General features: G+C 43.1%; 1 protein-coding gene across 2 annotated transcripts in view; it reads left to right on the top strand.

Annotated features, from left to right (window-relative positions):
* The window catches only part of SNX30 (sorting nexin family member 30), a 54,394-nt gene that overhangs the window by 18,889 nt on the left and 22,493 nt on the right, over positions 1–13,012 (top strand). For both annotated transcript variants that reach the window (XM_026866592.1, XM_026866593.1), the window contains exons 2-3: positions 862–1,050; positions 7,452–7,562. In XM_026866592.1, the coding sequence (XP_026722393.1) occupies positions 862–1,050; positions 7,452–7,562 (300 nt within the window). The remainder of the gene's footprint in view (positions 1–861; positions 1,051–7,451; positions 7,563–13,012) is intronic.

The following is a 13,012-nucleotide window of genomic DNA, read 5'->3' on the forward strand; positions in this document are numbered from 1 at the left end:
TTATCAAAAGTGTGAGACTCAAAGGTGTGGGAATATTCCAAATTGGCTATGAAATTTTGTTTTGTTTCCACTGCTGCTGAGTCATTTTCAAGGAATTAGACTTCCCAAACCCTTGTGCGTCTCTGCCTAAAATAGCCACTTGCTGATTCTTTTAGCCTCTGTCTTAAGTGCTGGATGATACTCCTGGAGTTGGGAGGATGGAAATGAGGACACCTCCAAACAAAACAGTGTTTTCATTAGCCTTAGAACTCCAGAAGAGAGAGATGCATAGATGCTGATGCTGGAATGTGTCATCTGTGACTGTCCTGTAGTGCAGTGATGGTAGTTCAGTCTCTGAGTGCTGGCAATGTGTTTGGAAGTTAATAGACTGGATGGGAAACCTCTAATACAAGTTTTCCCTTCTTCCTCTACTATAGGAGTCTCCAGAGGCAAAGTCTGACTTCATTCCCGTCAACTGAACTGGTGCCACTTTGCCTGAAGCCTGTCTTATAAGTAGGCCTCCTAATTTGCCTGACTCTTGTTTTCAGATTCTTAAAGTTGGTTCAGTCTCACCAGGAACTGTTGGTTCAGCAGTACTTCTACTCATGAACAGAAACCACATTGTGCCATACTGAGGGGGAGGTATGGTGGTAATGTGCTTTCTCTTCAAATTGTGAAACAGTAGAACAACCTTATGCCCAGACCCCAGTCCTTAGAGGATTGCTCAGGTGTTCTAGAAAAGGGTGATCCTTGGAACTGCTGAAATAAATAGCCCTTGTTATATGCCAGTGAAGTTTGTTAGTGGTATCTTTGAGAATACTGTACTTCACAGTGAATCTGTTCACTTATTAAAGACTTACTGTTTTTTTCTTTCCGATACAGGATCTCAGTCTACCCAATGGAACACCTGTGGACACTTCTAGCCCAGCCTCCTCCTCCTCCCTCCTCAATAGACTGCAGCTGGATGATGACTTGGATGGCGAAACTAGAGACCTCTTTGTTACTGTTGATGATCCCAAAAAACACGTGTGCACGATGGAGACATATATCACTTACAGGGTTACAACGAAGGTACAAAGCAATGTTCTTTAGTAGTATTTTTTTCTTTGGGGAGTTTTTTTAGAGCATGTTCTGGACATCTATGCCTTGCATTGTATTTCCTTATCGTAAGGACAAGAACCTAGTGTCTTTCAGTACTTTGTGAATGTGTTGAAGGTGTGACTTCTCTTAGCATAACTGTTAGTACTTCAGTATATGAAACTATTCAACACTTTTAACATGTTAGCTTAGTTTTTTGTCTCTGACTCTTAAATAGAATTGTTTGTAAACTTGCAAGGCCAGTTTCTTTCATTAACTTGAAAGTTAGTTCATATAAAGTAATCTGACACCCATCTGGTTTGAGTTACCTTCCCTGAAGGGGAATGTGCCTTATGATTCATTGTTAATCATCTCATATTTTGTGTCTATCGTTTTCTGAAGTGCTTTGAGCTTGTTCTGTTAAGTGTTTACCATACTACTTCTATCAGCCATTTACTTAAATCACAGTCTTGAGCCTTGACTGTAAACAAGCTTCCATGCAGTTGTTGGTACAGAACACTGTGTAGCTGCTGCTAAAACTTAAGTAGTGTAAGAATGCTACAGCCTACCAAAAAAAATATGCTAGAGACTTTTTTATTGTGTGTTGTAGTTCAATCATTAATGCAATCTAATTACGCTAATAGGACAAGTGATCTGAAAAGTCCACTGCACTCACAACTGGAATGTTGATTTCTGTTAAGTAGCTCATTCTCATTAGCATCAGCTTCTAGATGATGTTGACATCTGTTTTGGGCACTTGTAGTTACCTAAGGCAAAAAGTGTTCATGAACTTTACTAGGAATATACTTGATCCACTTGTCCAAAAAGATTAACGTTCCTATGGCCTACTTAGATGGCACTATATACTGGAGAGAATATTTTCCTCTGAGATAAGGAAGCCTTTCTAGGCCACTTTTTTCAAAATGTCTACTCAAAAGTTCTACTTGCAGACTGCACAAGAGAAAAGGTGGTTTCTCTAAAATAGTTGCAACCTCTTACTGCACACTTAACTTAGGCCTGTCATTCTTTATTGCTCTAGGTGTCTTAATCTTGCAAGAAATGCTGTATCTTCACTACTAGAAAATGTTAACAAGTATTGTAGAAAGCTTTTCTGCTTGGACAAACATAGCCTTCAGCAGTTGTATCATCAGAAGCAATGGGCAAATGAGATGCAACTTTCCATAGGCAAATGGTTAAAATTGGCTAAAGTTGTTTCTTCTTAAATTAAGACCTGTTTATTCTGTCAAGATAAAATATCTCTACGCAGTGGCACCCAAATAACGTTCCTTTACTTAGAAACCTGTGAGTTTACATGAGGGTTCCCTTCCTTCTTAAAGCTGAACTCTGGAGGGTGGGTAAGGTATTTACTGTATTTATATCAGATGAGTTATTCAACAGTGTTGTCTTGTAGTTTAAAAAAACCTTGTCCTGTATTTCTAACTTTGCATATCTACCTACCTGTCTGTTAATACTTGGTTTTTTTGGCATCTCGCTGTAGCACATAAATCTGCTGTACAATAGCATTACAATGCTATTGTGAAACAGTGCATAATTTATTGTTACCAATCACTGTGAAAGCCTCACCTCTTCAGGTTTATTACTCTTGTAAACTTTTGGCTAACCTTTAGGGTCAGCACCTCTAGCACTATCTACTGTTGTTTAAGAAAAGACTTTTTGGAAGACTAACAGTATTAATGGTCTGACTCATTCTTGTCATACAAACAAGGCCTCTTTGATGCCAAACTAATTGCCCAATTGGCCATTGGAGCTGAAAGCAGTAATTAAACATGGCAAAAAAGCTGCACAGGAGTAATCCCTAGACAGTGATGAGGATGAGAGATGCTTGTACCTCCAGATTGTAGGTCAAGGTTCTATAGCACACCTTGCTCTTGTTACCGGTGTAAGGCCATACTTTCTCACCACCTGCCTTGTAGCATTGCATGAGAGAGTTTGGAGACCTGTGAAGGGCTGAAAGGCTCTCTGGTGGCTCTGGATGAGGAGGCAGGGATGGCTGCTTGTTTTTTTTTTTTTGTTTTTTTTTTTTTTTTGTTTTTTTTTTTTTTCTTCTTTCTTCACTTAAGTATGCTACTGGAACCTCAAAGGTTTGAATAAACATTGGTCCTAGAATGAGTTATGCTGAAGACTTCATTGCTGTGAAAAGCAGCATCAGTAGGTGGAAGAGGGGAATGTAATTGCTGGCGTTGTGACATGTGCTTGTAGCTGTGACTGGACACCACTGTAGGGAAGCATGTAACCTGACCACAGTCTTAGGTTTGTGTTGCTTTTTTTCTTCAGAAAGGTCCTTTATTGTAACAGCAGAACAGAGAATTCTTGCACTATGCCCCAGACTTCTCTACTGATACCTTTGTCAGCAGGTGGCTGAGGAAAGGTCCAAAACATTTTGTCCAAAACAGTGGCTTGTAGGGAAGCTGAGAAGAACGTTTCCTGGTCCTGCTTGTGCCCCTGCTTTTATGGCTTCCTAGTAAGATTCAGGTACCATTTCCCAGCCTGTCTTCTGGGGGAATGAATTTAAAGAATGTAATGAGAATCCCCAAAATAATGAAGACAGTGGTTAAGACCTGGCTCTCTTGACTCTTTAATTCCCTATTTTCATCTTGCTCACAACAGTTTTCTGATATAGGAGGCTGGTGGAAAAAAAGTAGTTGAAACTTGTGTTGGAATTTAATTAGTCCTGCTGCGATGATTGAAGTGTCTTGGGTGTTCTTGATGATATGGCTCTTTACTCTTCAGATGGTCTGAGGTGCACTCTAGAGGGATTTTTATCAAGCAGATCTTTCTGAGTAGGTGGGGGAAATAAAACTTACCCTTATGTAGTCATTTCTCCCAAGGTGAACATAAGTAAGTCTACTTCTAATTTCACTTTTGTACTTTCTAGGACAGCCAGGACATCTTCTATGCCTTTTCCCATGGAGGTCTGAACAGCTGTGTGCTGTTCCTCAGTTGTGCAGATGCTCTGCAGGCTTGAAAGAAGAGGCTTTCAAACTAGTCAATACTGAAGTAGTGGTCTTGGGTTTTTTCTTCTTCTGCTTACAGTATATGCATTGGGTAGGTTACCTGAGCACATGAAACAGCTTGATCCCTAGAGAGGAGCAGGTATAAGTGCTATGAGCTCTTTTTCAAGCAGGCTAAGCTATTTCAGGCAAATGAAACCGTGCTTCCTTCTCTCTGCCATTCTCTTTCTAGTTGAAGATTTTGCCCCCAACTTAAACAGTAACATGGAGGGGAATCATAGTCAGGTATACCAAGTAAGGGACTAGAACTGGGGTATAAAAATACTTCCACATAGTCATTGCAGGCTAGCTTTAGGTTTGTCTGCTAACTCCTTTCAAGAAAGACAAGAATCTTACACAAGGCCAAGACTTGGTGATTGCTGTAATACTACCTCAAGTCAAAACTATTCCAACAACAGATGTGAAAGTGTCTGTAACCCTGCCTGCTTTCCAGCAAGTAAAACTGAGCCCAGAATACTGCAGTGCTGACCTAGTGGAACTGTGCTGGAGTTTTCAGTAAATCCCTGAAAATGTCTTGCCCATTATTTTTGGGAGGTTGATATCTGCTGCATAAGTTTTTCAGCTTCCTTTGGGAGACACATGTACTTGCAAAATGAGATTTATGGATCCTACTAAGAAATCAGGAGGAATTCAGCTGTGTCAAAAACATAGACATTTCAGTTGCCATCCCTGGACAGCAGTGAGACCCTCCTCCTTCTTGTGTGCAGTCTGGAAAAAATAAATTGTGCTAAGCTAATGAACAGTTTGATCTGAGATCCAAATTCTTTCAGCATTAGTGAAGTGTCATTAAAGCCTTGAAGAGCCCTTATGCTCTGTCCAAATAGTCTTTAAAAAGCTTATTTGCTGTCTCGATTTGACAGCCTGTACAGCAAACACTGAAATACAGATGACTATGCTGTATTTTCATCTGCCTCCCTCTGAGGAACAAAACCTGATACATGGAAAACTTTGCAAATCTGCTTCTGATGTAAAGGCGGCAAAAGCAGTTTACAGTAGTTACTGTTCTCTAGCAAAGTTTGTACACTGGGACTTACACTGCTTTCCTTCTTCTAGACTGAATAGTACCTATACAGTTTTCCTTAACTGTTAGCAGAATGCTGGTCAGTAAGGTTCTCAGTGCTAACAGATGAGAGATTTTACCTTCATCCTCATGCTGCAGGATAAGACAGTATAGTGTGCATACATCCTGATTACTCACATTCACTCACTGTCTGATCTCTTAAGAGGCCTTTGCCCAGTGACAGCTAGTTCACAAAAGCTCTTTCCACTACTAAATCATTACTTTTTTTTTCTTAATTTCAGGTCTTTTCCTGCAAGGCTGAGTTAAAACTGCTCTGTTAAAAGAACAAAGCAGTCAGCACCACTGGCTGATGGCGACTGACTATATGTGTGTGAATTATCTTGTTCTAGTGTAATACCGTTCAGTCTCTTACTCAAAACAAGTGAAAGTAATTCATGTGAAGTCTCAGAAGTTTCATTTATAGTGTGGCACTTTAACATGTTAAATAAGCTGGTGTTACTCTGAAGTGTAGCTGAGTGAACCACAAGTCCACAGTGGATATCTAGGTCTTGGTAGTCCGTCACCTCCAAACATGACTGCTCCATTGGTAAGCATTCATTATGTTAGTCCATGGACTAACATGGATATCTCTGACCATAGGTCAGAGGAGGGAGGAGATGAGATTGATTTTTTTCTTTTCTGTCTCTTGAAACAAAACCACTTCATAGGTAATACCACATTAGCATACTGTTTATAGTATACTAGAGCTACTGTTCTGCTGATAGTCTTTTGGCTGCTAACTTTCCCCTAGAAAGAGTTTTCTGGCATAGAACTTGCACAGGATCCCCAGTGGGGATTAGTGGGAGTAACATGCAGTAAGTGAGGAGTTGGAGCCATTCAGAGACCAAGTGGAGAGGTAGATAGCATCTAAACGCTTCTACTTGGCTCTTTCCAAATATGTGGCAGTTACTTTCAGTCTGTAAGTTAAATACAAAATCTCTGCTGGAATTTAGCAGGCTGTTGTAGTGGCTAGGAGTAGCAAAGCAACCTAGTGCTGGATTTGATACCAGTTCAAAGCTAGGAGAACTGGTGTGTTCCCCAGAATGCAGTGGTTTTTGATGTTTAGCTGTAGACATGCTGCAATGGAAGCACACTACATCACCTTCATTGAATGATGCTCTTGATGCTGCAAGTAACTAAGTGTAGCTCTCTAGGCTTCTCTGAGTTGCGCTTCACAGTGCAATGTCTACCTTCCAATCATCACTATCGCAATACCAGGCTCTTTAGTGGAGAATCCTAGTTGGTACACAGTTTCATTAGTGCTTTTAGGCACTTGCAGTAGGTGTTGTGCAAGCAGCCCTGTGCAGTCAGCTTTCTAGGCCATAAACTGTTTGAGGACTGAACAAAACATTTGCCAGTGGTTTCTCTTCATATTTAGCTTCTGTTCCAAATTTGTAATGACAAGTTTAACTCCTTGTGCTAGAGAATGAAAACTTTAAAGATTTAACTCTAAACACTAGAAATGTTCAAGGCCAGGTTGGATGGGGCCTTGAGCAAACTGGTCTAGTGGAAAGTGTCCCTGCTTATGGCAGGGAGGTTGCAACTAGATGATTTTTAAGGTTCCTCCCAACCTATTCTGTGAACTTAATGTATATCTTTAATAAGGCACTATTGTGCTGTAGTCTTCAATAAATCTCTGAAAATGTCTTGCCCATTTTTTTATTTTTAGAATCTTGCCCATTTTTTTATTTTTAGAAACTTAGTATAAACAGCCTCATTTCTTCCTCAGAAATCAACAAAAACAGTCATTTGGCAAACCTAGCAATGGTTTATATCCTAAACTTTCAGCTCTGAAGGAGTGTAATAAGCCTGTCACTTCTGGAACATGGTGCAGTGCTGAAACACGTTTTTTCACCCATAGTTAATACACATCATAGAACAAGCAAATCACTAAATACCTTTATTTTAGCCATCAAGAATTAAGAGCAGTCTTGACCTTGGAATAAAGAATTCATACAGTCTTCCCTGCAGGCTTGCAAGTACCAAGAGATTAACACGGTGCACAGTACTCCTTCTCTACAGCCTCCTCTCTATCTGAACAGAACATATAATGAAGTACGTATAGGTCTTAAGAACACATCAGTTCCAAGAAATATTTATTCTAATTGCTGACTTTCTCACTACTTGAAAGGCCAGAGAACCTTTCTCTCACGTTGGCTGCAAACACAATTTTGGGGATAGAGTCCCTGTGCAAGGCTTGTCTGTCCTAACCGTTGCCAGCGATAACTGTACTGCATTTGTTGATAAACTCTGGAGTGAAAGGTTTTGGTGCACTCTAATTTTATCCTGTTCTTCTCTTCCAGACCACACGAGCAGAGTTTGATTTGCCAGAGTATTCTGTCCGACGGCGATACCAGGACTTTGACTGGTTGAGAAACAAGCTGGAAGAGTCTCAACCAACACATCTCATTCCCGTAGGTAGTAAGCAAAAATCTGCTACTAAGGACAGTTCTGTATCTGTCTTCCAAGGGTGATATTTCTCTTTAGGTTTAAATACAGTATTTCATTCTCTTGAGTATCTAGATTTAAATAATGGCACTTCATTTTCTTCTAGTAGAGTGGGAAGAGCTTCCTGTTCTTGACTGATTATGAAGCTTAGACTTAAGTGACATACCTGAGAGGTGAGCTTTGACAGTCTCCTGTAGGGCAGTGTGTGTGCTAATGACATCTGTTGTGGCATAAGTGTAATATGCTTCATCTCTTTGTTCAATTATTCCATCTAGATTTCCAAGTATCTGAGACAGAAAAAGCCACACAGGGACCTCAAGTCCTAGATGCAGTTACTTTTCACGATGGCCTTTTGAGCTGATTTTAAGAGTAATAAAAAAAAAAACCCATTTAATATCACAACCTTATGAATCTTAGCCTCTGGCTTGTTGGCTATTACATGCCTTCAGTAGGCAGAAGTTTAGATAATGAGATTAGCTAAACTACTGCACCCCATCTTATCACTGAAGCTGGCAGTCTGACCACCTTATGTGATACAAAGAGGTTGATACTGATCTTGAGCAGTCTGTTTTTCATGCTGTGGAAGATGTGAACATGTAGGAAGCTTGTGAGACCACCATCAGCTCTTTTGAACAAAAAAAATTCAAAGAAGCATGTAGGAGATGAATTGTTGGGAAATAGCAATACTGCTAGCATGCCTTAGCTTGCTTATCTGGGATAGGGTGACAAAGTTTCTTGGCTCTCCCTCCCTCAGCAAGGACTAGGCTAAGTGAGAAGTATTTAGATAGACTGTTCCAGGGTAGAGAGCTATTTAAGTCCTTAATTACTCTGGGACTTGCCTCTCAGTAGAATAATAGCTCACTCTCTCAAAGATAAGAAATACTTCACAAAATCATGTGATACCACTAACTGGCAGCAAATATGTTTACTCAGGGGTAGAGAGAATAGAAGAGAGTGTGAGCTTGCTGGGGTAAGGTGGAGACATGAGATTAGTAATGTGTTGTCTGTCCAGACCCTCTTTCTTCCCTCCCTGTCTCTGAACATCGGGAGCTATTGAAGTTAAGTTTCTGCAGATTCCTGAGTGTAGTAACGGGCTGCTACTCCTGCCTGAAGGCAGCAAGACAAGAAATAATAGTCTAGTTGCAGAAGGTGAATCACAGCCAGGGAATCAAGCTGCTGTGACCTGGAATTTGTTGTACACAGAACAGTAAATTTGGCACAAGTAGCTCTAATACTGGACATGAAACCAGATGCAGAACGAAGTAATGTCTTAAGTGCCTCTCTTCTAGAAAAAGTGAAAGCGTAAGGATGCACTGCCCTCTTTTACCTATCTATGCACAAGTTAGCAGTTACGGAATTTCATATTAAACTCCTCCATGCAGTGGTGTGATGGAGAGATTAATGAAAGCTTTATGCCTAGAAGTAGATGGGCAGTAGAAGCTAAAGGCAGTTTCAGGTGCACTGTGACTCAAGGATGTTCTGAAAGGATGTTTCAAACAAGTCTAAGAGTGTCTGTATTTGTAATTGGAGATACTGCAGTCCCTGGAGGCCTTCTGTCTAACAAAATACCAGGTTGTCGTCTTAATATTGGTATAATGCCTCTGCCTAAAATCTTCCTGCACCAAATGATTTGTCTTCTCAGTGCAGTGAGTCATGATAGCCTACACTTAGGAACCCAAACTAAACTGAATATGGGTTCGTTTTCATCTCTTTGGTTACTGATTTTTTACTTTTTAAATGATCTGAGACTTACTTTAATATGTTCTTTCAAACAACAGTAGAAATGCTCTTATCTTTCTAGTCTAGAGACAGATCTAAGTCTAACAAGGATCTTGTCTTTAGATTGTGATGTTTGAATAATAGAGTTCTCTATTCTTAGAGAGGTCAGGAGAGAGTTAAGTAGGACTGACATCCTGGACTTCAGAAGGGCTGACTTTGTCTTGTTTAGGCACCTGCTTGAAAGGATCCCCTGGGAGACTGCCCTGAAGGGTATAGGGGCCCAGGAAGGCTGGGCACTCTTTAAGAAGGAAGTGTTAATGGCTCAAGATCAGGCGGTCCCCAGATGCTCTAAGAGAAGCCGATGCCAGAGAAGACTACCTTGGCTGAACAGGGAGCTTTGGCTGCAACTCGGCGAGAAAAGGAGAGTTTACAGCCTTTGGAAGAATGGGCTAGCCGCACACAGTGATTACAAAGAGGCTGTGAGGCTGTGCAGGGTAGAAATCAGAAGGGCTAAAGCCCAACTGGAAATTAATTTGGCCTCTGCAATCAAGGATAACAAGAAAAGTTTCTATGTCAGTAGCAAAAGAAAGTCCAGGGAGAGTCTCCATCCCATGCTAGATGCAGGAGGAAATTTGGTAACAAGTGATGAGGAGAAGGCTGAGGTGCTTAATGCCTTCTTTGCCTCAGTCTTTAGTAACAAGGTTAGTTGTATTGATGAAATCCAGCCTCCACAGCCAGAATACAGAGACTGGGAGAATGACTCCCCTGCAATCCAGGAGGAGACAGTCAGTGACCTGCTGCATCACATAGACATACACAAGTCTATGAGACCAGATGCAATACACCCGAGGGTGCTGAAGGAGCTGGCTGGGGTGCTCACCAAGCTGCTTTCCATCATTTACCAGCAGTCCTGGCTGACCGGGGAGGTCCTAACAGATTGGAAATTGGCCAGTGTGACACCCATATATAAGAAGGGTTGGAAGGATGATCCGGGAAATTATAGGCCTGTCAGCTTGACTTTGGTGCCCAGGAAGCTGATGGAGCAGCTCATCCTGAGTACCATCATGCAACACGTGAGGGACACCCAGATGCTCAGGCCCAGTCAGCATGGGTTTGTGAAAGGCAGGTCCTTCTTGACAAACCTGATCTCCTTCTGTGACAGAGCGACCTGCTGATTGGATGAGGGTTAGATGTTGCTTACCTTGACTTTATCAAGGCCTTTGACACTGTTTCCCACAGCATTCTCCTGGCAAAAATGACTGCTCAAGGTTTGGACAATTGCACACTTCGCTGGGTAAAAAACTGGCTAGACGACTGGGCCCAGAGAGTTGTGGTAAACAGAGTTTAATCCAGCTGGCAGCCAGTCACGAGTGGTGTCCCCCAGGACTGGGTTTTGGGGCCACTCCTGTTTAACATCTTTATTGATGATCTGGACGAGGGGATTGAGTGCACCCTCAGTCAGTTTGCAGGTGACACCCAGTTGGGTGGGAGTGTTGATCTGCTCGAGGGTAGGGAGGCTCTGCAGAGAGACCTGGGCAGGCTGGAGCCATGGGCTGAGCCCAACTGGAGGAGTTTCAATAAGGGCAAATGCCGGGGGCTGCCCTTGGGCCACAACAACCCCCAGCAGTGCTACAGGCTTGGGGAGGAGTGGCTGGAGAGCTGCCAGTCAGAGAGGGACCTGGGGGAGTTGACTGACAGCCGGCTGAACAGGAGCTAGCAGTGTGCCCAGGGGCCAAGAAGGTCAATGTCATCCTGGCTTGTGTCAGCAATAGCGTGTCCAGCAGGGACAGGGAAGGGATCTTGCCCCTGTACTTGGTGCTGATGAGGCCACACCTTGATTATTGTGTTCAGTTTTGGGCCCCTCACTACAAAAAGGACATAGAGTTACCCAAGCGTGTCCAGAGAAGGGCTACAAAGCTCAAGGGTCTGGAACACATGTCCTATGAGGAGCAGCTGAGGGAACTGGGATTGTTTAGTCTGGAGAAGAGGAGGCTGAGGGGAGACCTTATCACCCTCTACAGCTGCCTGAGAAGAAGCTGCAGAGAGCTGGGTTTGAGCCTCTTTAGCCTAGTAGAAAGTGAGAGGACAAGAGGGAATAGCTTCAAGTAGCACCAGGGAAAGTTTAGACTAGATATTAGGAAACATTTCTTTACAGACTGGATTGTTAGGTGTTGGAATAGGCTGCCCAGGGAGGTGTTGGAGTCCCCATCCCTGGAGGTGTTGAAGAGTAGGGTCGATTTGGAGCTTAAGGATATGCTGTAGGTGGGAACTGTGCTAGGCGAACGGTTGGACTAGATGATCTCCAAGGTCTTTTTCAACCTAGATGATTCTGTGTAAAATAAGAAGAAATTTAATACAAGAGCGTAATAAGCAATCTGAACAACAACAGTAGCAATGATAACAATAAACAGTAACAGTGAACAAGACAAAAGATATACAGAGAAATACTGCAGTGGTTACGGACAGCCCTGTGCTCCCCATGACTGAAGCCACAAGGGAAAAAGTTCCCGCTCTGCTGCGCCGGACCTGACGTCAACATGGTATGAATAAGCCACCTGGAGATCCCTTCTCCCTTCTCTGCTGGGGAAACTTAACCCTATCCTAGCTGAACCAGGACATAATCCACCCCTTTATACCATCTGCTTCATGTCCAGCAGCACTCATTGCTGGCGTAACTTCATTCAGGCCACGGTAGTCCACAGTAAGCCTCCATTCGCCATTAGACTTTCTCACTGGCCATATACGGTTGTTAAAAGGTGAGTGAGTTTTGCTGATCACTTTCTGGCTTTCTAGTTGACAGATCAGCTGATGGATGGGGACCAGGGAGTCTCGGTTGGTGCGGTACTGCCGCTGCTGCACCGTCCTGGTAGCAATCGGCAGCCGCTGCTCCTCAACCTTAAGCCGCCCCACCACTGAGGGATCCTCTGCTGCCTTTCTCTTGGGTGGGGAAACTTTTACTTCTAATGGCTGAGACATCAGCCCATGTAGGTGGAATGTAGGACATGTCCTCTTCCATTTTCTGAATCCTCTGAGACAGTTCCTCCAGAGCTGACACCCAGGAATGCTGAGATGAAGGAAGATTTCCCTCCTATTGCCGGAACTTGCCAACCACTCCATCCACTGTCAGAGTGTGGGTGTCTGTCCACCAGGACACTATTGCCAATGCTTTCGAGTGTGCTTCTGGTGCGCTCTTCAGGAGTTTTCACCACATCAGGTGTGTGCAAGGGGCCTGATCTGGGTCCATGGGTGACTGCTCATCATTCAGATCACCATAGATCGTCTCAAACACAGCCCATTCCCTGAGGTTCTGGATGCCTTTCTCAATGCTGGTCCATTTGCTCAGCTGACACAGGATATCATCCTTGTAGGGGTGCCTCTCCCTTACACTGAGCAGGTGTTGCTTCTAGAGGCTGAGGGTTTGAGCCTGTTTCCCTATTTCCCTATCAATGCCAGCATCCTTGGCCAAAGATCCCAGCTGCCTGGCCTCTCTCCCCTCCTTCTCAAAAGCACTAGCTTCATTGTCCCAGCATCGGAGCAGCCAGGTGCAAATCTGCTCGCCTTCCAGGCGGCCGAAATCTCTCCGCATATCTCACAGCTCAGTCAGGGATAGAGATCAGATGATCACCACTGGCCCTTCCTCCTGTTCCCATGCTGGGCCTGGCTCATCCCCATCCCCCACTTCACGAACTGACTTTCT

Source organism: Athene cunicularia, assembly GCF_003259725.1.
Source record: "Athene cunicularia isolate RWA chromosome Z unlocalized genomic scaffold, athCun1 chrZ_part3, whole genome shotgun sequence".
In the NCBI taxonomy this organism is placed as follows: domain Eukaryota; kingdom Metazoa; phylum Chordata; class Aves; order Strigiformes; family Strigidae; genus Athene; species Athene cunicularia.